Source organism: Microcaecilia unicolor, chromosome 9, assembly GCF_901765095.1.
Source record: "Microcaecilia unicolor chromosome 9, aMicUni1.1, whole genome shotgun sequence".
NCBI lineage: Eukaryota > Metazoa > Chordata > Amphibia > Gymnophiona > Siphonopidae > Microcaecilia > Microcaecilia unicolor.
In genome coordinates this window covers 195,320,228-195,346,021 of record NC_044039.1, presented here as the reverse complement: position 1 = coordinate 195,346,021, position 25,794 = coordinate 195,320,228, and the positions used below count along the sequence as shown (strand labels likewise).

At 44.1% G+C, this 25,794-nt stretch overlaps 1 protein-coding gene across 2 annotated transcripts in view; it reads right to left on the bottom strand.

Moving 5' to 3' along the window:
• Positions 1-11,945: 11,945 nt before the first annotated feature.
• LOC115477771 (mitochondrial basic amino acids transporter-like) overlaps positions 11,946-25,794 on the bottom strand; it is a 33,142-nt gene continuing 19,293 nt past the window's right edge. The window contains exons 3-5 of one of the 2 annotated variants that reach the window (XM_030214848.1): positions 22,038-22,072; positions 16,676-16,759; positions 11,946-13,359 (exon numbers count right to left, since the gene is read on the bottom strand). In XM_030214848.1, the coding sequence (XP_030070708.1) occupies positions 12,616-13,326 (711 nt within the window). In that variant the 5' untranslated portion in view covers positions 13,327-13,359; positions 16,676-16,759; positions 22,038-22,072 and the 3' untranslated portion in view covers positions 11,946-12,615. The remainder of the gene's footprint in view (positions 13,360-16,675; positions 16,760-22,037; positions 22,073-25,794) is intronic. The other variant, XM_030214847.1, reaches the window with a different exon arrangement.

Here is a 25,794-nt window from a genome sequence, read left to right as displayed (position 1 = left end):
AAAAAAAACCCCAAAACAAACACGTCCTTTATGGACAGCCTTGCCCCCCCCCCCACCCCACCTGAGGTCGCCGCTGCTCACTGCTTTCCCCCTGCATTAAAAAATTAAAACTTTAAGCTGTCCCAGCCCCCCTCCCTTCCTGTCTTCCTCTCTTTCTCCCCAGCTCCGCCTCCCACCATCCTCCGCCCCATGCCCCGCCCCCGCTGCCCCCTCCGTCTTACCGGGCCCGCATAGCACCTCTCACCTCTGTGGCAAGAAGAACAACTGATCGCCTCTTCGCCGAGTCTTCGGACGTCCCTCCTTTCCTCCTGGGTCCGCCCTCTTCTGACGTAAGTAACCTACGTCAGACGAGGGAGGGCCCAGGAGGAAAGGAGGGACGTCCGGAGACTCGGCGAAGAGGCGATCAGCTGTTCTTGCCTGTGCAGCGCCTTAACACAGGTGAGAGGTGCTGCGCGGGCCCGGTAAGATGGAGGGGGGCCTGGTGGAGGGGGGAGTGGCAGCGACGACCTCAGGGGAGGCAGCGGAGGATGGCGGGAGGCGGAGCTGAGGAGGAAGGGAGGGGGGCCAGGGCAGCCTAAAGCTATGACTTTAATGCAGGGGGGAGCAGCGGCAGCCTCGGGCGTCAATAAAGGATGCTCCTGACGAGCGTTTTTGCCCCCTTCGCGATTTTTTTTGTTTGTTTTTACATTTAAGTTTTAGCAGGGCAGCCGCAACGAGAGGTACAGACCTCTCGTTAGCTTTCCTGTAGTTTTCCATCGGTAGGGCAAGCGGAAAACTTTAGTGCATCTCATTTCAATAGGGTTTCTACACAATTTGCTCATCTGCATTCCGTTTTCGTTTGCTGCTACCGTCGTTGGAAATTGGGCTTTAGTGCATGCCAGGGTAGGAAAACTGTTTGTTAAAGGCTCGTTAAAGCCTCGTTTAGTTTAGTGCATCTTGCCCTCAGTGCAGCAGCTTTTCAGATGATTATCAATCGGTGGGGATTACCATTCATGGATCTGATGGCTACAGTGAGCAACTTTGAAGTGCCTCGATTCTTCTGTCACCAGAAATATTTCAAAGCAGAGGCCATAGATGCTCTTCTACAGCCGTGGCCCCTCTTAAGATGACTCATTGAAAGGATTGAAAGGCACACAAGTCTGGTAATTCTGCTAGCACCCAATTGGCCTCGCAGACACTGGTATGCTGATCTTGTACGTTTCGCAGTAGATTCCCCTCTTAAGCTTCCGTACTCTCTAGACCTTCTAGTTGAGGGGCCGGCAATTCATCCAGATCCAGCTTGATTTTGTCATATGGCTTGGCTCCTGAAAGGGCGAGGTTAACAAAGAGAGGTTATTCCTCTAATGTCATAGTTACAATGCTTCGTTGCAACGTCAGTCAACTTCTCTGAATTACATTTGCACTTGGCATATTTTCGAGGCTTGGTGTGCCAATCGATCTTTTTCTCCGTTTCGTGCATCAGTGGTCCAAATCTTAGATTTTTTTTACAGGAAGGTTTTGATAAAGGCTTTGCAATTGCTTTGCTTAAGGTGCAGATTGCGGCATTGTCTTGTTTTCGAGGTAGAATCAAAGGGAAGTCTTTGGCTAGTCATCCAAATGTCGTTCGTTTCCTTTGAGGTGCGGGATTACTTCATCTTCCATCTAGAGCGATTTTTCCTTCTTGGGACCTTAATATAGTTCTCTCATCCCTTACTAGGCCACCTTTTGAACCTTTGGCAGCCTGCTCTCTGATTTGACGTTTATGGTGGTGTTTTTGGTTGCCATTGCCTCGGCTAGGCGAATGTCAGATTATAGGTGTTTTCCTTTAGGTTTCCTTTTTTGGAGTTTCTAAGGAATGGGTAATTTTGTGCCCTGTTCCTTCTTTTTTTTCCTAAAGTTTTGTCCAGGTTTCATTTGAACCAGTCTGTAGTTTTACCGGTACTAGGTTCATCTTCAGGGTCATAAAACAGTGTAGTTTGCGGAAACTCGAAGTCAAGAGAGTTCTTAAGCATTATTTATGGACTATGGAGGATTTCAGATAATCAGATTGTCTTTTCTTGCTCATTGGAGGTGCCCGCAAGGGTTTAGTAGCATCTAAACCTACCATTTCAAGATAGCTAAAACAGATGATTGCTTCTGCTTACCTTCTGTCCAGAAAACCTAGTCCAAAAGGGGTTAAATCTCACTCTACTAGAGAACAAGCAGCATTGTGTGCTGAGCGCTTCATAGTGCTACCTTTGAACATATGTAAGGCAGCTACATGGTCTTCCTTGCATTCTTTTTCTAAACATTAAAGATTGGATGTACAATGTCATCAGGATGCAGTTTGTGGAGCAAGAGTCCATACCGTGGGCGTACAAGGGTCCCTCTCTTAATTGTACTGCTTTGTTACTTGGACTCTCTTTGGTTGTTCTCTGCTTTGTTACTTCCCATCAGTATCTTTCTGGCCCAGTCCGCAGGGATGCTAAGGAAGATAAATTAAATCTTACCTGCTGATTTGCTTTCCTTTAGTCCCTCCAGACTGGCCCAGAACCCCTCCCTGTGTTGTGATTTCTTGGCCATTAATTTTGGTCTGATGCCTTAAGAATGATGTAATTTAATATTGTATATTGGTTTCACGGATATTGAGCTGCTTTGTCCATTTGTAATTAAAAAAAAAAAGACCCACATACTTGCCTTACCCTCTCGCCTTTATGAGGGCCAAATATGTATCTAAAGGCTTCACCTGTTGCATAGATAGAAGTTACTTCTCATCCTTTCTTTCCTGCTTTGTGTTAATACTGGATCGTACTATAGCTAGCCAGGGCTGGAAGGAGTGCACAACCCATCACTATCTTTCTGGGCTGGTCCGGAGGGACTACAGGACAGCAAATTAGCAGGTAAGACCTAATTTCTCTATACTTCTCACTGATGTCACATCATCTCCACTGAATGATATGTGAGCCATTAGCCTCTCATTGTCACAGCAGCATAAGTACCATCTATGAACTGTACTTACTAATGATATTAAGGGAATAATGCACTTTTTCCTCCAAATAATCTTTATGGGTAAATAATGCATAACTTTGCCATTTAACACAAGATTTCTTAGTGTAGCAGAAGAAATTATGCAAAATGAATAACACAGTTTGTGTTTGAAGCCACAAGCTGTGTTATTCAGAGAAGAATAATGCCAGTTTTTACCTGGCATTATCTTTCTACTCAGGGAGCATCAGGCTACTAATGTCAGGCCTGGGGATCCTCTGAAAGGGGTTAGTGGTATAAGAAAGAACATCTCCTCCATGACCTCTCCCTGATTCCCCCCCCCCCCCCCAAACTTCTGATCCTCTTCCCACTCTCCCTTCAGTGTCTACTGGGGGAGGCAGGAGCAGTCCTGTCACTCTTGCTCTATTGGTGCTTGGGTTTAACCCTTTCATGGTAACTGAAATACTAGGCTTGTTGCACATATTGGACTAAATTCTATAAATGGCACCCAAACTGGGCTTCAACCCCCCCCCTCCCCCCCCCCAAAAAAATGTAGCACTAACCCCTGATTCTAGAGTGCGCCTAGAGATCAATGAAATCTAAGCATCCTATATAATAAAAAGCACCTCCCAATGTTCTGAAGCTGACTCCGTGGCAGTGAAAGTTTGAAGGGTTCGCGCTGCCTCTAACGCTGTATCCATCTCCTGAATTGACGTCACGCACTTCAGGGTTCGTCACAAACAGCACTGACCAACCACAGGATAGCAGCACAAGGCACAACCTCAACGGCTATAGCCTGCCCTTTGAGTTTGTTCCCTCAGAGTCCTGCCCTCGCGGAAAGAGGAAATGACGTCAGCAGGCAGGACTCAGAGGGAACGAAGTCGAAGGGAAGGCTACAGACGGGCAGGGCTTTCAAAGACGCGGCTGCTTCGACGGAGGTAAAAAACGGAACGACGAGAATCGATGGGTGGCTAGAGGGGGAGCACGGGAGACAGGAGAATTGCTGGGTGGGTGGAGGGGGGCAGGAGAGAGAGGAGAAACGCTGGGTGGCTGGAGCAGGGGCAGGGCAGAGAATCACATCTGTGGGTGCCTGGAGAGGGGGCAGGGGAGAGAGGAGAATCACTGGGTGGCTGGAGGGGGAGCAGGGGACAGAGGAGACTCGCTGGGTGGCTGGAAGGGGGGCAGGGTACAGAGGAGACACACTCGCACCCAGCGGTCTCGCTCTGTCACACACACACACTCGCACAGTCACTCTCACACATACACACTCCGAGAAAAACCTTGCTAGCGCCCGTTTCATTTGTGTCAGAAACGGGCCTGTTTTAGTTGTCCTATATAATAAAACGCACCTCCAACATTATGAAGCTGACTGCATGGCTGATGCATTCCTGCTCTCTGTATCCATCTCCTGAATTGACATCACGTACTTCCGGGTTCGTCACAAGCAGAAGTGACCAACCACACGAGGTTTCTCGGCTTCAGAATGTTGGAGGTGCATTCTATTAAGTAGGATTGGTCAGTTCCTTGAAGCACAGCCAGAGCTCAGTGTCCTGCACAGTAACACTCAGACACCAGAGGGGGGGGGGGGGGCTGACACCAGAGAGAGGGAGGGGGGGGCCTGACACCAGAGAGGAGGGGGGAGGTATCTCTGTCACACACACACTCTCTCTCACAGTCAATGTCTTTCTCTCACTCACACACTATGTCTCACACTGTACACTCTGTCTCACACTGTATCACATTCACTCTCTATGTGTCACACAGTCACTCACACACTCTCTTGGTCTCATACACTCAGTCTCAGAGAGAGTCTGTGTCTCACACACACTCTCTTTCGCACACACTGTATCTGTGTGAAACACTCTCACACTGTGTCTCACATACGCACTTGCATACACTCATTCTCACACACTCTCTCACAGACACACTCGCACCCAGACTCACTCTCTCACTAACACACACTCGCACATTCACTCTGTCTCTCACAGTCACTCTCACATACTCTCTCTCAAACATATACACACTGAGGAAAACCTTGCTAGCGCCCGTTTAATTTGTGTCAGAAACGGGCCTTTTTTACTAGTATTCCATAAAAACGTGCATACCTTAATTGGCTTAACAAGCCAATCAGTGTTGTTAACAGCACTTAAGCAAGAATGAGTACTAATTGGCAGTAATTAAAATGTATGTGCATAACTCGCTAAGTGTACTCTATAATGAACTACACCTAAATTCTAAAGCATGTAGGTCAAAAGGGGCGTAGCTATAGGCAGGGAAATTTGGCATTCCCAAATTTACATGCGCTGGTATAGAATATGGCCCAGTCCACATCAATCTACATGAAGGGATTTATACGTTTTTGTTAATGTAAATGAATGCACATAGTTTTAAGCACTGGGGTATCAACTAAGTGGATTTTATATACCACGCCTAAATCTTATAGAATATGCTTAGGTGAAAATGATTTCCGCACTGGTTTTCCAGGTGCCATATACGGAGTCTCACCCTAAGCTCTAATCTGTAAATGGTGCTCAAAGTTGGGCACCATTTATGTAATAGCGCTTAGCACTGGGATCTGCGCCCAATTTTAGGCATGAGAATTTACACCAACTGAAACCTAGAATAAATCCTTGTTGCCTACATTAGGCGCAGATCTGCCTTTTTCTGTAACACTGCGCGCACATTCTAGGAACATTCCTAACTCTCCCATGCCCCTTTCTGGATCCACATGCAAAATGTATGTGTGCATCTTTATTGAATTTAGACTACAATCATGCATGCATAAATTCAAATTGTTGCCAATTAGTGCCAATAAGTGTTAGTGCCCTATTATTGCCAATTAACTGCTCATTTGCAAATTAAGTTACTTGAGCCATTATGGAATAAGCCCAATGCATGCTAAATTTCGGCACACAATTTTGGGCACCATCTATAAAATCTGGGGGTGTATGGGCACAAAAAGGATTAAAACAGTAGCACTTGAGCCCTAACAGCGTGCTAAAAAAAGGTGATATCTAACTGCAGCTTAGTAACTACTCCTCCCCCGAATATTTGTGTTTTGTGCTTACTTATGTTGATATATCATATAACAATTAGTATCGATATGGTTAACAGATTGAAAATAAAGGGAAGCATGTTGAGAGCAAAGTTACAATAATAATAAAGTATATAATAAAGGGTAAAAGTCAAAAGAAGGGTAAATTAAGCACATGCTGACTCATTGCAGAGCAATAACATAGTAGGGAGAGTATCCAGCTCATTTTCGAAAGAGAAGGGCGCCCATCTTCCGACACAAATCGGGAGATGGGCGGCCTTCTCTCAGGGCCGGCCTAATCGGCATAATCGAAAGCCGATTTTGGCCGGCCTCAACTGCTTTCCATCACAGGGACGGCCAAAGTTCAAGGGGACGTGTCGGCAGTGTACCGAAGGCAGGACAGGGGTGTGGTTAAGAGATGGCCGTCCTTGGCCGATAATGGAAAAAAGGGCGGCCCTGACGAGCATTTGGCTGATTTTACTTGGTCCCTTTTTGTTGATGACCAAAGCCTTGAAAAGGTGCCCAAATTGACCAGATGACCACCGGAGGGAATCGGGGATCACCTCCCCTTACTCCCTCAGTGGTCACCAACCCCCTCCCACCCAAAAAAAATAAACATTTTTTGCTAGCCTCTATGCCAGCCTCAAATGCCATACCCTGCTCCATCACAGCACTATGCAGGTCCCTGGAGCATTTTTAGTGGGTACTGCAGTGTACTTCAGGCAGGCGGCCCCAGGCCCATCCCCTCCCCCCCCCCCCCCCCCCCGTTACACTTGTGGTGGTAAATGGGAGCCCTCCAAAACCCACCCGAAACGCGTTACCCTTTAAGGGCTATGGTAGTGTTGTACAGTTGTGGGTAGTGGGGTTTGGGGGGCTCAGCAACCAAGGTAAGGGAGCTATGCACCTGGGAGCAATTTGTGAAGTCCACTGCAGTGCCCCCTAGGGTGCCCGGTTGGTGTCCTGGCATGTGAGAGGGACCAGTGCACTACAAATGCTGGCTCCTCCCACAACCAAATGGCTTGGATTTGGCTGGTTTTGAGATGGCCGCCCTTCATTTCCATTATAGGCGAAAACCAATGTCGGCCATCTCTAAGGGCGGCCCAAATGTTGAGATTTGGCCATCTCTGACCGTATTATCGAAACGAAAGATGGCCGCCCATCTTATTTCGATAATACGGTCATGTACGCTTCTTTACAGGGCCGTCCCTAGAGATGGACGTCCTTATAGATGGGCACCCCCGTTCGATTATGCCCCTCCACATATGCAGCAAATATCACAGTAAAAAATATTAGCATTTGTACTGAGACTGTGCATGCTCCTCTTCTCCTTGGTCACAGAAAAAAAAAGGGCCTCTTTTACAAAGCCACGCTAATGATTCTCAGTGCAGCAAATGAGAGGAAGCCTATTCAATTCCTATGGGCTTCCTCTCATTTGCTACGTGGGAATCACTAGCACAGCTTCGTAAAAGAAGCCCTCAGACAGGCAAGTTGCAGCAGCAACTGGAGGAGTATCTCCTTTACTTAAGAATTTTTTGTCGCCATCTGTTGGCTAGGAGAATGACTGCATCATCTGGACTATTCTGGATGGAATCTTTCCCCTAAAAATAGTAAGAGCTGTGGAGAATATGTTTGTGTGATTTATGGTTAGCTAGAACCACAAATAAACACAATTGTTAACATAATAAAAAAAAAAAAAAAAGTCAAATCCCAACTTTTGGAAAACTTTTATTCCCCTTCCTTCAAGTTTATATACAATAAATAATATTGTACAAAGATGTAAGTGAACTGCTATCCAGCAGTAGATGAACACGAGCATTTACATCAGATGTAGTGTGGACAGTAAGTAACATGTCCAACAGCAGCAGTGGAAGATATAAAACAGTAACAATGCTACCAATTTTATCTTACAACATCACAAAGGAAATGTGCCTGTTCTTCACAGACACACTCTTAACTAGGAAATTTCAAATACATATTGCACCTGTCCCTACAGAGAGAAAAGCATAATCAATTCAAACATAATCAAAAATTATTAAATAAACCTCAGATGTGTCTTTGTTCCAATTTTAAATTTAAAATAACCTGAAGGCCCTATCCTTTCGAGGAATTTTGCCAACAGGCATAATGTGGGATAAAGCCTTTGAAAAACAAGGCTGTCTTTAAAGCTCTCAGTACAGTACACATATTAATATTGGTTAATGAATAGTTTGGTATTCTTTAAAACTGGTGGGCTGGGCACAAGGAATTGACACTTCTTAGACTATGGTTCCATGAACCATCGTTTAGAACAGGGGTTCTCAATCCAGGGCTTGGGTCACATCCAGCCACAGGTTCAGGTTACCCACAATGAATATGGATGAGATAAGTTGTGCTATAGAGAATCCATGCAAATTTTAAGTTGCACAGGCAAATCCAGCTGTATTCTGGATTTGCGCGCAGAACTTAATTAGTTAAGCCATTCAGCACCGATAATTGCCACATAACAAGCAACTGACACTAACAAATTAGAATTTACACAAACTAAGTGTATTCTATAATGCGATGCACATAAATTCTAAGTCACATAGTTGAAAAGGGGGCATGGCCATGCACGTGGAATGGGTGGGTCGTGGGCTTTTCTAAAATCTGTGTGCATGGTTATAGAATACACCCAGATTGCGTATACTTTAGGCATTGGCTTTTACACCAATCAGTGTAACTGCCCATGACTAAATTTAGTCGTGTGGACGGGCAGTTGGCATATTCTATAAGCCTCACGGAAATTTAGGCTTATTCTATAATTTAGGAGTACTTTATAGAATACGCCTAGGTGTATTGGTTTTGGTGCCGATTTTTTAGGCATCATATATAGAATCTAGCCCCACAATTCCAGGAATAACAGGTATAGAATGTTTGTATGTTTGGGAAGCTCGCCAAGTGCCCTTGGCCTGGATTGGCCGCTGTCGTGGACAGAATGCTGGGCTCGATGGACCCTTGGTCTTTTCCCAGTGTGGCATTACTTATGTACTTATTGTATTCAAATCCATGTCATGTATATTCGCTGTGGGTATCCTGAAAACCCACCTGGCTAGGTGTGTCCTGAGGACTGGGTTGAGAACAACATATGAATCCCCCACCCCAGTTCACATCCTCTTCATCCAAACTCAGCCCAGTTAATGCAGTAACTGTTCTCAGCTGGTAGCCACAAAGCTCAGAGGGGTCCTTTTACTAAGGTGTGCTGAAAAAAAAATGGGCCTGCGCTGGTGTAGATGAGTACACTGGACGCGCACAGGTCCATTTTTCAGCGCACCTGCCAGGAAGCCCTTTTTGTCTGGGCCGAAAATGGACGTGCGGCAAAATAAAAATTGGCTCACATCCATTTTGGGCCCGAGACCTTACCGCCACCCTTTCACCTAGCAATAAAGTCTCAACACGTTAACCAGGTGGTAATCGTCAGCGTGCATACACTGCCAATTACTGCTCGGTTAGTGCCGTGGATACACATAAAAAATGAAATTACCGCCCGGGCCACGCGGTAGCTGGGCAGTAGTTCCAAATTGGTGCACGTTGAGCGCGCGTAGGCGCCTATGCAGCTTAGTAAAAGGGCCCCAGAGGCAGCTAACACTGACCCTAAGGTGTTATCATTGTATGATATCTTGGGCTCCTTCCACACTAGCGGCCGTAAACCCTGCATCTGGGGTAGCCTAAGCCAAACCTGATCCAGCAATCAAATGTAGGTTCTCCGCTTGCTTAGTGGCATAGCACTGCCACCAGACTGGCCCAGAACCACCTTAAAATATTCTAAGTGGCATTAAACCACAACTGTGCTGAACATTACTGTACATTTCTCTCAAATCTTTAAACATGGTGTTACGCCAGACACTCTATCAAGACTAAACAAAGAATGGTTGTGATTGCTGTGTTAGTCCAATAAAAAGGTTATCACCTAGCGTGTGTTGTTTGAAGCTTATTTCTATATAGTCATGTGGACTATCTTAATGCATCTGTAACCAGCTTTCCTGAGTTATCCTCTCTTCATCAAGGGAGTGAAGAAAATACAGAGCTATTTGTTGATCCTTATCTATCAACAGTATCAAAAGTGATATGCACGGATGTGCATTTTAGAAACCTCGGAAAGTCTATTTTTCTTTTGTTGTACCACTGTCATCTCGACACCAAGGCTTTACTCGGTGAAATACCAGACACAGGGTGGGTGGTTGACCTTTCAAACTACATTGTATTGGCATGCGAGTACATAAACTTCTCAAGAGGAATGAAAGTTGAGTACAGTATTAGTTAATAATAGTTGTTTGCTCGAAGGCAGATCAGCACAAAATTCAGTTCCACTTTAGTTTCTGGAAATCCTCCTGTCAACAATTTATGGTGGAAGTCATTTTTTTTATGTTGTTTAAAAAAAAACAAAAAAAAAAACCACATTGAAACATTTTGACTACTCCCTAAACTCTGCATCTTCACTCTTAGTCCTTGAGGGCTACCAATATGTCAGGTTTTTAGGATATCCTCAATGAATATATACATTCCACCTTGTGTGCAATAATGGGATTGGAGAGTGTTCCCTTGATTGGGTGGCACTAAAGTTCTGAGCACACTAATAATATTTAACATTTATTTTTGAATACATATATATTTATTAGTCTAATTAACACCTTAATCTGCAGTTTTTTAGTGGAATGAATATACATGAGAGAGTTTTGCATACAATGGAGGTAGTAGGAATGCAAATCTCTGATGCATATTTATCATACAAGGACTAGGGGGCACACAATGAAGCTACCAAGTAGTAAGTTTAAAACAAGTTGGGAAAAAATATTGCTTCAATCAACGTGCTATTATTTATTTATTTATTGTTTGTACTTGTATCCCACATTTTCCCACCTCTTTGCGGGCTCAGTGTGGCTTACAATAAGATATGAATAATGAGAATACAGTTGTTACAAATTGGTTACTGCATTCTCTGGAATTCACTGCTTATCAGGGTTTAATAAAAGGTTTGGATAACTTCCTAAAAGTTGATAAGCTATTGGACTTCTATGTTCTTATAAAAACTTGACCTGTTGGTGGCCCTCAGGACTGGGAATGAAGAAGGCCCAAAACAGTTCAGCATAGCAGAAATAAAATATGCATATCCCTACCCAGAATTACAAAACCTGTTTTAAGTATTTTGGTTTCCGTTTTATAAGAAATATAAGGGGTCGATATTTAAGAGGGTTTGACCAGGCAGGAGAGGCTCCTGCTTGTTAAACCCGCTGAACTGGCCATGCCTGAATATTCAGTGGCACTTAGCCATACAGTACCACTGAAAATCCCCTCTGACTGCCAAAGCACTAACCATCTAGGTTAGGGACGATCTGTGGGAGGAGCGTGGGCAGAGCCAGCACTTAACCGGTTAGCAGTGATATTCAGTCTACTAATCAGATAAGTGAGTGGATAAAGTTAGGCTGTCCTAATTTTATCTGCAGAGTTCACCAGGCACTGGTCTCAGCCAGTACCCGATTAACTTCCAGGTTGCCATACTAACCTGGATATTCAATACTGGAGGCCGGACTAAGGAGGTTTGATTAACAGGAGACGGCAGGAGCATGCTTGGCCCATTATTGGTCCTGAAGCCAGTAGGCAGAGCTTGTCACCCTATCAATTACATGGATGTGGGTGTTCCAAGATGGCAGCGGCAGCATTAGGGAGAATAGAAACCTCCTTGGGTAGAATGGCTTCAGTCTTGTGACATCACACCATCTCCAGTTAATCAAAACTCCTTGGGCAGGACATGCCCAGGCACTGAATATCTGGGGTTATCAGCCTACAGTGTAAGTGATTTACAAGCTACTTACTGCCATAACTTGAATACAGACCCCTAAGTTCACCAGTACTGTGTTCTCGACCCCCTCCTAGAGGCATACCTAGCTAGTTGGATTTTCAAGATTACCACAATGAATATACATTGGATATATTTGCATACAGTATGCTTCCATTATGTGCAACTCTATCTCAAACATTTATTACGGTAATCCTGAAAACCCAACTGACTAGGCGTGCCTCCAGGAAGGCATTATGAAGCACTGCACCGACTTAAAAAAACAATGAGTGGGACACAAGATGGCTGACATTGAACTGGTGAGGTTATACCATGGTTAAACACACAAAGACAGCCAATAGTGGCTAAAAACAAAGTATGAAAAGGTTACAAGTGCCCATCATTAAAATATTACCAAACAGAACAAAACTTGTTTTCTGATCAAACTTTTTTTGCTTTCAGCAAGTCAAATATTAGCAACCATCAGGCTTTTACCTACAAAATGAACTGTGCAAACTTTCTTTAGGTTTGGAAATCTCATGACTGAGACCTATATATGCAATCATAAAAATAGATTTTGTGTATATATTGTACAGGAGGATCCCAGAGATAATGATCTCACATTATTTGTATTTTCTAGCATTATGGCAGAAGACAACAACATATTTTCAGTCAGTCATTCAATGGAATCCTAATATCTTGAGGTTATTTTTTTTTACCAGATAGAACATTACACATCAATTGTATGTACATTGTTTCTACAGATCAAATGTTCATAAAAATAAGAGTTTCAGGTCCAGTCATGCACACATACCAGAAACTATTTTACCGACAGAAGAATCTAACTTCACAGACCTGAAGGCTGCTGAATTACTGGGCCTGTCTCACATTCATTCATGGTCTCCCCAGCCCTCATATACATAAGGAAGAGTGTGACAGTAGCAAAGGTAGCGGCATTGACTGGGAATGCACGAAGAAGAGTTGACGTAAGACCTCTTGAAAAAACTCTCCAGCCTTCAACCTCGTAACTCTTCCTTACACAATCCAGAATACCACTGTATTGGTTGACTCCCCCAATGCCATCAGCCTGAAGCCGGGACTTGACCACATCCATAGGGTACGTTGACAGCCATGATACTATACCAGAGGTACCACCAGCCAAAAGCAGCTTGGGAATGACATAGCTGTCATCAGGCTCACACCCTAGATACCTCGTGAGGTAATCATATGTCAGGAAGTAAAATCCAAAGCTTGGTGTCTCTCTGAAAAATGTGGCTACCATGCCTCTGTTGATACCCCTCAGTCCCTCCTTTTGGTGGATTTTAATCAAGCAGTCCAGAGAATTCTTATAGGTTTTAGACTTGGATTTGTATTCGCCGGTTCCTTGCAGCTGCATTCTTGTTTTGGCAAGTTCCATTGGGCAACAGATCACACACTGAATTGCACCTGCTGCAGACCCTGCAAGGAACTGATTTAAGGGTGTGTCATTCTGAAGTAATCGTATTGTATTTCCTTGAACACCAAACACAACTGCATTGATGAAGGTGAGCCCCATCATGGGGGACCCGATCCCTTTGTACAGCCCTAAAGCCTAAAGACAATGGAGAGAGAAAAAACAAAAACAATGATTCAAAGTAACTGTATGAAAAAGTTCAGTAATAAGAGCTCTTTTCCCTAGTATGAAAGACTTTGATGGCCCAATATTCAGCAAGACTTATCAAAGTGGCAGTACCTCCCATGCAGATAAATGCCATTATCTGGATAATGCCACTAATAATTACTGGATAGCTATCCAGATAAAGTCAGAATAGCAAAATGGCTGTCTTTAACCAGACAGACCAGTGTTATTAACTGGACAGCACCAGCACTGACCATTCTGTCTGGACATTCAGTGCCAGCCACTATCTGGAGTCAGAAGATGAATATCCAGATTTGTTTCAACTCCAGCAGACAGCTCTGGCTGAACAGAAAGCCACAAACATTTAAAGCAAATGTACAAATGACATAATTAGACTCTGGAATTCGTTACCGGAGAACGTGGTACGGGCGGTTAGCTTGACGGAGTTTAAAAAGGGGTTAGATAGATTCCTAAAGGACAAGTCCATAGACCGCTATTAAATGGACTTGGAAAAATTCCGCATTTTTAGGTATAACTTGTCTGGAATGTTTTTACGTTTGGGGAGCGTGCCAGGTGCCCTTGACCTGGATTGGCCACTGTCGGTGACAGGATGCTGGGCTAGATGGACCTTTGGTCTTTCCCAGTATGGCACTACTTATGTACTAAGGTAAGATACTAAAATCATGAAGACATTCACTTTCAGCTTATTTTTTGGTACAACCACCTGAGAGCTCAACCAAAATCAACCGGACACATTTAATTTGAGAGCACAGGTGAGGGGTCTGTTGAAGAATTTTATTTTACTTATTTAGTTCTGGTTAAGGTTAAGTTTAAAGTTATTACAGAGACTGAAGCCCTTCCTACCCCCCTTGAATTTGAAGTCAGTGGTACAGGCCCTTTTTCTTCAGCACTGGATTATACTATCTATTTGGGCCTACTTGTGGGGGTGTTAAAAATCAATGTAGCTGATTCACAGTATGGCAGTTAGGTTGATACTAGGTCATTCAGCATGGGATTAAGTGACTTCGCTATTAAAACAGTTACATTCCTGTTGGTGAAATTCGAGATACAGTTGACTATTTCAATATAAAAATTCTTAAATGATCAAAATGTTCATCAATGTGCTCTGTTCTACAAAGACATAGTCTAGCTCATCAGTTGTGGTCCTACCAATCCCCTCCCACTGCCTACCCCTCACAGTAGTCATTATCTAGCTGCCATTCAAGCTTGAATTTTTGCAGTGATGGATGTAATCCTACGGAATCAACTACCTGGGACCATTATAAAGAAATGATTGCAGGTCTCATCCATTATAGAAAGAGGATAAAAACCTATTTTCTGCTCAACATTTGTCCTGTTGTGAGTGTAGAGCGTTCAGAGAAGTTACACTGAGAAGAGATAGGACAAAGTAGATGTTATTTTTTGATGCACGCATCATTTGTATGTTGTATGTTTTTAATTATAGACGTGAAAGGTCTTTGCCCTTATATGGCAGCTTGAACCCTAGTGGTAGTACAATGAAATTACAGCTAGTAGGCACCGGTGCCATTCTGAACCCAGTGCCAGCAGGAGCAACTGGGGGACTGTTCCCGTTCTGAATCCCTGAAGGGGATTGATAAAGGTAGGCTCAGGGGTGCCTTGGGGAGCAGTCTTGGGAAAGAGGAGCACTGTTTATTATGTGCAGCTCTAGCCTCTAAAAAAAGCTCTCTGGGAGCATCAGGTCATGCATCAGTGACCCCATGGGGGAGCTAAATAACTCTGCTTGTGAGGTTGATCACAAAGTTATATTATTCATTTACGGCTCCTTTTACAAAGTCATGCTAGCGATTCTGGCATGGCAACTGTGACAAAGCCTATTCAATTCCTATGGGCTTCGTTGCATTTGCCGCATCAGCATTGCTAAAGCAAATTTGTAAAAGGAGCCCTGAGTTACTGTAGATTAGTGATTCCCATGGTAAACTAAGCTGCAGTAAAATGCCATATTTTACATTGACCACATTTAAATTCTTTAAAAGTTTTATAAGCCAAATTTCTCAGCTCCCATGAACTGATTTTATCACATACATTAAGTTATGTTTTTCCCCCAAAAGAATGTTCTTTATTTCTCAGATGGCACAAAGGTGATGTTCCCCTAAGCTGCACTGGAGTCTGCTATCCAGGTTCTCTTTATTCCATGCATGTGCATGAGTCACTCCCTGGTTTGAACCACTCCATGCAGGCAGATTCTGTAGGAGTGCCACAGGACCTGCACCCACCCCACATAATTCAAATAGCAGGATGGCTGTAGCACATGTGGCATTTAGAAGGCAGGTAGCAGACACCTGTATAGAGGAAACAGTGCAAAGGATATGTGTTTTTTTTTTTTTTTTAAATACCAGGAGACCCTGATCACCACTCTTATAACCATAAATGAAATTCCAAGGCAACAAGAACTTCCATGTCAGAGATGCACTGAAGAAAGGACATGCAAATGAGATTAAAAACAAACAAACACCTAGAATATACAGTCAAACAATAAATGAGATACAGGGAATAGGATTACTGTGAGTCACTGAACCAAAATGATTATTATTGCTTTCAGTGGCATCGCAGACAGTTAATGTCCCCCCCCCCCCCAAAGAAGGTGTGAAATGCAGGTGATCCCTATCAGTGGAATCTGTATAGCAGGGCCGGTCCTAGGGTCTCTGGCGCCCCCCTGCAGACTATGAGTTGGCGCGCGTGCCCCCCCCCCCCATATCTCCTTTCTCTCTTCTCCCACCCTGCCCCTGGCCAGCGATTCTCCTTTGCCCCCATCCCCCTCCCATTTATGGCCACCTGCCCGCCCTCTTCTCCCCCCAACATTCCCCTTTTTCTTCTTGCCACCCTGCATGGTTTAAGTCTTTTTAAATTTACCTCTGTCCCAGCAGCCACGTCATTTGAAAGCCCTGCCCCGTCTTTAGCCTTCCCTCCCTTCGTGAGTTCATTCCCTCAGAGTCCCGCCCTTGAGGAAATGACGTCAGAAGGCGGGACTCTGCGGAACGAACTCACGAAAGGAGGGAAGGCTAGAGACAGGGCAGGGCTTTCAAATGACGCGGCTGCTGGGACGGAGGTAAATTAAAGATTTAAAGCCCTAAGGGCGGTGCGGTATGGCGGCGCAGTGCCACAGCGGTGCCCTTGAAGGCAGGTGCCCCCCTGCGGTGCTTACCCCGCTTACCAGGTTTGACCGGCCCTGCTGTATAGAGTCAGAGGTGAAGAAAAGATCTACTGATCTATTCTACCATTGTCGTCACTTTTTGGTTTTGCTACTTACAGATTCTTGCTTTATAATAGACTTGAAACAGTGGAATGTTCCACGATACAGAGGCTTGGTTACACTCTGAACCTGAAGACGCACCTATGAGAAAAATCTATTATTAACACAATATATATGCTTGGCGGAATCAGCGATTAATTTGCCAGCTATTAAAAAGAAAAAAAAAAATCATTAAATAGTTGTTAAACACATTCTAATTACGTTTGAAACACCATGACAGTTTGGCCCTTGCTCTTATCATTTGTCAATATTTGACAGCTAAAACATAACCTATCACAGCATGTGACTCAGACAACTTTAAGATGCAGGGCAAGGTAATGGAATTTTAGCCCTAAAATGTCCTATCATCTGGCTGTTCTTTGACCAGAAGGTGCTTCTGAGCTGAAGATGGCTAGAGTGGAAACCTCGTTATGACCCCTCCAACCCTACACATGGGACTGGGGGTCAAACAAGTCATCTTCACAACATGCGCAAGGCCACCAGTACCATGACAGAACATCCTGAAGCAGGCTTATTCCAGTGTGTACTGCTGGCAAACTGGGAAATGGTCAATTTATAAAACTATACACTGGGGTTGCAGGTTGACTTGCTCAGTCATGCAGGAATCTGCTTTTTTTTTTTTTTTTTAGGTTGCTCCTTGTATTTGGAACCAACTCCCAACCAATCATTGTGCAGAAGTCAGTCTAGAAAAAAGTTTAAATCCTTTTTAAAAGCACTTTTTTTTTTTCAAATTGCTTTTGAGGGGTACATTTCGAAGCGACGAAGCAATCTTCTCTAGTTTTATTTTTTTTTCTCTTTATCCCACTTTAAGTTATTGTACTCTGTTTGGTACAATTGATTGTGTTCTTTCCTATTTATTAATGGAGCTCTTTTCCTTCTTCCTTTGATGTATACCGCTGTGATTATGTGGTATATCGAACTCTGCATAAAAACTAAACAAAAGCTAAATATGAAAGATATTCATATTCTTTCCATGAAATTTCAGCAAGTCCAATGACATCTGGAGAAAAAGAGATGCTCAGTTCCCACGGCTCTTATTCATCTAACCGTTAGGTGAGTGAATGAAAGTTTTAATGTTCCTGTTTTGTTCGTTCTTAATGTTATTAGGAATGCTAATGAGAGACATGAGAATAGACAGTAGCCAGATTTGAGGCCTTGATTCTCAGTGCTGCTGCTCATAAGTTTCAGAGCTCTGCGTGTACAAAATGGACAATATTCATGCAATCACTGTGAGCAGGCATGCATGCATCTCTCAGAAGCATACAGAACGTTTCCCAGGTGCTGAAGAAGCATACAGAGCACCATTATCGTGCAACTGACATGTTTATAATGCTCTCTAACTGTTCATCAGTAGTGAGGGTCACAATATGGCAGTGTACTTTATTTTACTAGGAAAAAATGCCCGTTTCTGAGCGCAATGAAACGGGCGCTAGCAAGGGGCCCCCTCCCTCCGAGCTACTTGCCTTGTTCGTTGTGGCGTTTCCGTTTCGGCCCTCGTGGAGTGTCATAGCTCCGCCCTCGACGTCATGACGTTTTGACGGGAGGGCGGTGCAGACACTCCAGTGTACACCAGATATCTCGGGCGCCTCAACTTCCGTGGAGGCTTCAGAACGTTGGGGTTGCCTTTTATATAGAGAGATTTGTTACATTTGTATCCCACATTTCCCCACCTTTTTGTAGGCTCAATGTGGGTTACATAGTTCCTCGGTTACATAATTCCAGTGAGGTGGTTATAGACTCCGGTGTGAACAGTACAGATTGGTTTGTATAAGTACAATTAGTTAGAATTGGGGTAATTCGTCCCATGCAGACTGCAAAGGTGGGAACTACGGCAAGGGATAGGGTGTTGTCTGTTTCCTAGTTTGATTATTGTGCTTCATATTCGGTGTTTATGTCTGTTCTGTGGGGAATGCCTTTTTGAAAAGGTGAGTCTTTAGATTTTTTTCGGAAGTTTAGATGGTTATTTGTGGTTTTCAGATCTTTTGGTAATGTATTCTAGAGCTGTGTGCATATGTAGGGAAAGCTGGACGTGTATGTTGATTTACAGTGGGGGAAATAAGTATTTGATCCCTTGCTGATTTTGTAAGTTTGCCCACTGACAAAGACATGAGCAGCCCATAATTGAAGGGTAGGTTATTGGTAACAGTGAGAGATAGCACATCACAAATTAAATCCGGAAAATCACATTGTGGAAAGTATATGAATTTATTTGCATTCTGCAGAGGGAAATAAGTATTTGATCCCCCACCAACCAGTAAGAGATCTGGCCCCTACAGACCAGGTAGATGCTCCAAATCAACTCGTTACCTGCATGACAGACAGCTGTCGGCAATGGTCACCTGTATGAAAGACACCTGTCCACAGACTCAGTGAATCAGTCAGACTCTAACCTCTACAAAATGGCCAAGAGCAAGGAGCTGTCTAAGGATGTCAGGGACAAGATCATACACCTGCACAAGGCTGGAATGGGCTACAAAACCATCAGTAAGACGCTGGGCGAGAAGGAGACAACTGTTGGTGCCATAGTAAGAAAATGGAAGAAGTACAAAATGACTGTCAATCGACAAAGATCTGGGGCTCCACGCAAAATCTCACCTCGTGGGGTATCCTTGATCATGAGGAAGGTTAGAAATCAGCCTACAACTACAAGGGGGGAACTTGTCAATGATCTCAAGGCAGCTGGGACCACTGTCACCAAGAAAACCATTGGTAACACATTACGACATAACGGATTGCAATCCTGCAGTGCCCGCAAGGTCCCCCTGCTCCGGAAGGCACATGTGACGGCCCGTCTGAAGTTTGCCAGTGAACACCTGGATGATGCCGAGAGTGATTGGGAGAAGGTGCTGTGGTCAGATGAGACAAAAATTGAGCTCTTTGGCATGAACTCAACTCGCCGTGTTTGGAGGAAGAGAAATGCTGCCTATGACCCAAAGAACACCGTCCCCACTGTCAAGCATGGAGGTGGAAATGTTATGTTTTGGGGGTGTTTCTCTGCTAAGGGCACAGGACTACTTCACCGCATCAATGGGAGAATGGATGGGGCCATGTACCGTACAATTCTGAGTGACAACCTCCTTCCCTCCGCCAGGGCCTTAAAAATGGGTCGTGGCTGGGTCTTCCAGCACGACAATGACCCAAAACATACAGCCAAGGCAACAAAGGAGTGGCTCAGGAAGAAGCACATTAGGGTCATGGAGTGGCCTAGCCAGTCACCAGACCTTAATCCCATTGAAAACTTATGGAGGGAGCTGAAGCTGCGAGTTGCCAAGCGACAGCCCAGAACTCTTAATGATTTAGAGATGATCTGCAAAGAGGAGTGGACCAAAATTCCTCCTGACATGTGTGCAAACCTCATCATCAACTACAGAAGACGTCTGACCGCTGTGCTTGCCAACAAGGGTTTTGCCACCAAGTATTAGGTCTTGTTTGCCAGAGGGATCAAATACTTATTTCCCTCTGCAGAATGCAAATAAATTCATATACTTTCCACAATGTGATTTTCCGGATTTAATTTGTGATGTGCTATCTCTCACTGTTACCAATAACCTACCCTTCAATTATGGGCTGCTCATGTCTTTGTCAGTGGGCAAACTTACAAAATCAGCAAGGGATCAAATACTTATTTCCCCCACTGTATACTTCAAAACCCTTGCATCTTGGGAAGTGAAGGTTTAGGTACGTTCTTGCTGATTCAATTGTGTTTCTAACTGGTAAGTCGATTAAATCAGTCATGTAGCCCAGAGCTAAGCCATGGATTATTTTGTGGACGAAAGTACAAATCTTGAAGCCAATGTATTCCTTGATAGGTAGCCAGTGGGCTGTGTCAGCATTGGTGCGCGGCTTAGTAAACAGGGTGGGGGGGCTAAATTTGTTCTTTTCTGCAATGTTTTCATGGCCATTTGAAACGACTCAAATTGTGGGTTATTAGTGTACAATGCATAGAAATCCATGGTGACTAGGAGGCAATGATCAATAACAGGGAGCACATTTAGAATATTAATCATATATTAAGAGTCTCTTACACATAACGAGGAATATGTGGAGTAAAGGTGTGTAGACAAACTTTTTTGATAATGACTCAAGCCCTATTTCCATAAGGGAGACTTATCAGTCTTTTGGGTGGATCTATTAATGATTTATGAATTTTTGATAACATATAAATAATCATGGTGACTAGAAACGAGGCAGATAACTTTCTTTTGGTGTCACAAAAAGGCTTGCAATCACAGATGAGGGATGTGATCTTGTTTTCCAGCAGGATTTAAAAAAGGTTTGGATAGCTTCCTAAAAGAAAAGGCCATAAGCTTGGACTTGGGGAAAATCCACTGTTTCTAGGATAAGCAGCATAAAATGTATTGTACCATTTGGGGATCTTGCCAGGTACTTGTAACCTGGATTGGCCACTATTGGAAACAGGATACTGGGCTTGGTGGACCTTCGGTCTGTCCCAGTATGGCAATTCTTATTTTCTTATAAGCATTGCATTCAATTCTGGTCTCCATATTTCAAAAAAAGATATTAGGAATTAGAAAAGGTTCACTGAAGAGCGACCAAAATGATAAAGGGGATAGAACTCCTCCCATATGAGGAAAGGCTAAAGAGGTTAGAGCTCTTCAGCTTGGAAAACAGACGACTGAGTTTTTCATCCAGCGGAAAGTGTGGAAACTATTAATAAATGCAGTATCTATACCACTGTTGGACTATAACGGGCTTGACCTAAGCACAAACCTACACATCTATACTGGAAGGGACCCTTTAGATCTAATGCCCAGGTTGCTACCCATTTATTGGGGTATGGCCATACTTAATTCCTGCCCCCCCCCCCCCCCCAACACTACCACCACCACAAACAGTATTCAGTGGAAGCTGCAGCATACAGAGCAGTGGCCAAGGAACAAAACTGCTGAATTAGTGTCAGTGAAACATAACAGTGTACAATCACTAATGGCTATAACCACTGTGGATTTCCATTTCATTTCAAATCATCTGGCAAGTAAGGCCATTTAAATACCCTGCATTGTAATTTGCCACAATTAGCTGCAAATTTGCCATAATTCTTGAAATTATAGGACAGACGTACATTCCAATCATGCATGTGATCTCAGTGGTCACAGGAAATTGCGCAGAGCTGAAAAGTCAGAAGTAGTAATATACAAAGTTTATATCACCAATGAGGTCCACGCAAAGGATAGATGCATTACAAGTCCCCCTCCCCACAATTTGAAACTTAGCAAGGCACAAATTATTTTACCATTTCCAGAGTGAATTATTTTTAATTTTCTTATTTTAATTGAGTCAAATATACATTGAAAAAATTAAGACTTGACGGAAACATTCACCTGGGCTATATACTTACTAGGCAACTCTCCGGTGAAGAGGCTTATCTCTCATCTACAACAAAGTAACACTTTTGCTGTTAATGAAGACAGCCCCTAGCTCACAAAGTAAAGAGTTAAAAGCAACAGTGCAACGTCACACATTACAGCAAATCATCCAAGGACAAGCCACTGCCATAATTGATCTGGAAAGCGAAGATAACTTACCTGTAGCAGGTGTTCTCCAAGGACAGCAGTCCTTATATTCTCACAATTGGCTAATGTGGCACCGCATTGCCCGGCCTGGAGCTTATAACAAGCTTAACAGAGCTTTGAGGAGCATGAGACAGGCTCCACTGCGCATGCGTGGGTGCCTTTCCGCCCGCCGCAAGAGCGTGTTTACCGCAGTTAAATACTACAGCATAAAAACAAAACAAAAAAAATAGGAGACAACTCCTAGGGGAAGTGGGAGGGTTTGTGAGAATATAAGGCCCGCTGTCCTCGGAGAATACCTGCTCAAGGTAAGTATCTTTGCTTTCTCCAAAGACAAGCAGGCCATTAACTCTCACAATTGGGGTATCCCTAGCATCCAGGCTTATGGAAAATGACAAACATTGGTCAATTAGGCCTCGCAACGGCGAAGACATAACTCAGATTAACCTGAAACTGAGTGAGAGTGTAACCTGGAATAGAATAAAACGGGCCCAAGGAGGCAGAGTTGGATTCTAGGTCCCAAACAGATTCTGCAACACTGTCTGCCCGAACCAACTGTTGTGTCGAGTATCCTGTTCAAGGCAGTAATGAGATGTGAATGTGTGGACTGAAGACCACACTGTAGCCTTGCAAATTTCTTCAATAAAGTCTGACTGCAAGTGGGCTACCAAAGCAGCCATGCTCTGACATTGTAAGCTTTGATATGACTGTATTTCCTCAATGGTGACCCCCATCCTGTTGGGATCAAAAGAAAAAGTTTGGCGGACTGTCTGTGAGGCCTAGTCTGCTCCATGTAATAGGCCAATGCTTGCTTGCAGTCCAAGGTGCTCTCAACAGGATAGGCATGACGTCGGGGAAAGAATGTTGGCAAAACAATTGACAGGTTCAAATGGAACTCCGACACAACCTTCGGCAGGAACATAGGATGCGTGCGGAGGACTACACTGTTGTGATTAAACTTAGTATAAGGTGCATCCGATACTAAGGCCTGAAGCTCAAGTTATGAGCTGAAGTAACAGCCACCAAAAAATTGACCTTCCAGGTCAAGTACTTCAGATGGCACGAATTCAGTAGCTCGAAAGGAGCTTTCATCATCTGGCTGAGAACGATGTTCAGGCCCCATGACACAGGTGGAGAGATTTGATAGGGGGCTTTGACAAAAGCAATCCTCAAATGAAGTGAACAATTAGAGGTTGTCCAGAGATGGGCTTACCCTCTACACATTGATGGTAAGCACTAATTGCACTGAGATTAACCCTTACGGAGTTGGTCTTAGGACCACACTCAGAAAGGTGTAGAAGGTATTCAAGCAGGGTCTATGTAGGGCAAGAAAAGGGATCTAGGGCCCTGCCCTCACACCAGATGGCAAACCATCTCCATTTGAAAGATTAACACCTCTTGGAGGCATCTTTCCTGGAAGCCAGCAAGACCCAGGAGCTACTCTCTGACAGACCCAAGAAGGCAAATTCTAGGCTCTAAACATCCAGGCTGTGAGGACCAGAGACTAAAGGTTGGTATGCAGATGAGATCCCTCGTTCTGCGTGATAAGGTTTGGAAAACACTCCAGTCTCCACAGTTCTTCGGAGGATAACTCCGGAAGAAGAGGGAACCAGATCTGCTGAAGCCAGTAAGGCACAATCAAGATCATAGTCCCCTGGTCTTGCTCGAGTTTCAGCAAAGTATTCCCCACAAGAGGAATGGGAGGATACACATACAGAAGACCTGTCCCCCAATGGAGGAAGGCATCTGACCCTAGTCTGTCGTGGGCCTGAAGCCTGGAACAGAACTGAGGGACTTTGTGATTAATGTGAGTGGCAAACAGATCCACTGAGGGAGTGCCCCATGCTCGGAAGATCTAGTGGGCAATGCCCAACCCTGCTCAGCCTGTCAGTCACACTGTTTTTCACCGCTAGATAAGTGGCCCAAAGGAACATGCCGTGTTGATGAGGCCAGCACCACATTCGGACAGCCTCCTGACACAGAGGGTGTGGTCCAGTGCCCCCCTGCTTGTTGGTGTAATACATGGCAACCTAATTGTCTGTTTGAATGAGCACAATTTGGTGAGACAGCCGATTTTTTAAAGCCTTTAGAGCATTTCAGATCACCCAGAGCTCCAGAAGATTGATCTGAAGATCTGTTTCCTGGGCAGACCAAGCTCCTTAAGTGTGAAGCCCATCCACATGAGATCCCCAGCCTATGAGAGACACATCGTCATCAGCATGTTTTGTGGCTGAGGAATTTGGAAAGAAAGTCCCAGAGTCAAATTGGTTTGAATGATCCACCATAGAAGAGAGTGAACAAGCTCTGGGGACACTGGATGACATCTTCCAGACTCCCCGAGGCTTGACACCACTGGGAAGCTAGGGTCCACTGGGCTGACCTCATGTGAAGGTGTGTCATGGGTGTATGTACACTGTCGATGTCATGTGGCACAACAACCTCAACATCTCCGCGCTGCCTATTATGGTATAATTTGTATTCTGCTTACATTTATTATATTTCTGTAATACAATTGTTTTACAGTGTTATTAAATGTTTATATTTGTGATACTGTTTCATGTTAATCCAATTACTAGTATTCAATTTGCCATCTCCAAGTTTACCTCATTAATTAATGGCATACTATTTATTGTTATTTGAATATTTTTACTACTGTAATTGTCTGTTGCCTATATTCAGCTTATTCTTGCTGTAACCTGCCTTGGGTGAATTCTTTCACAAAGACAGTACATAAATCCTAATAAAATAAATAAATAAACATCTGCCAAGCTATGACCTGCTGTGAGGCTTGAACCCAAGAAGCCAGTGCAACTAGAGTGTCTGCCCTCGGCTCCAGGAGAAAGGCTCGAACCAATGAATTCCAATTGCTGAGTGGGGCAAAGATGTGACTTGGGGTAGCTTAAAATGAACCCCAGTATTTCGAGCACCAAAATAGTCTTCTGCATAGACTCCTGAGCACTGTCCTCCAATGTGCTCTTCACCAGCCAATTGTCGCGATAAGGGAACACATGGGCTCCCAGTCTGTGTAGCAACGCTGCGACTACTGCTAGACATCTGGTAAATATCCTGGGAGCTGGTGTGAGGCCAAAAGGCAACATGCGGTATTGATAGTGATGTGTTTCCCGCCAAAATCATAAATACTTCCAGTGGGCTGTAAGTATTGGGATGCGAGTATATGCATTCTTTAAATCCAGACAGCATAGCCAATTGTTTCCTGAATCATGGGTAAAAGGGTGCCCAGGGAAACCATCTTGAACTTTGACCAGGAATTTGTTCAGGACCCTTAGGTCTAGGATGGGACGCGTCCCCCTGTCTTCTTTGCATGAGGAAGTACCTGGAATAAAATTCCCTTCCCTTCATCTCCTGGTGAAACATGGGCCTTCAGAAGGGCTGAGAGTTCCTCTACAAGTACCTGCTCGTGCTGAGAGCTGAAATAATGAGCTCTCAGTGGGCAATTTGGAGGTTTCTGAAGCCAATTTAGGGTGTATCCGAGGTGGATTATTTGGAGAATCCACCGGTCGGAGGTGATAAGGGGCCACCTGTCAGAGAAAAACTTCAGCCTCCCTCCTACCAGTAAGTTGTCTG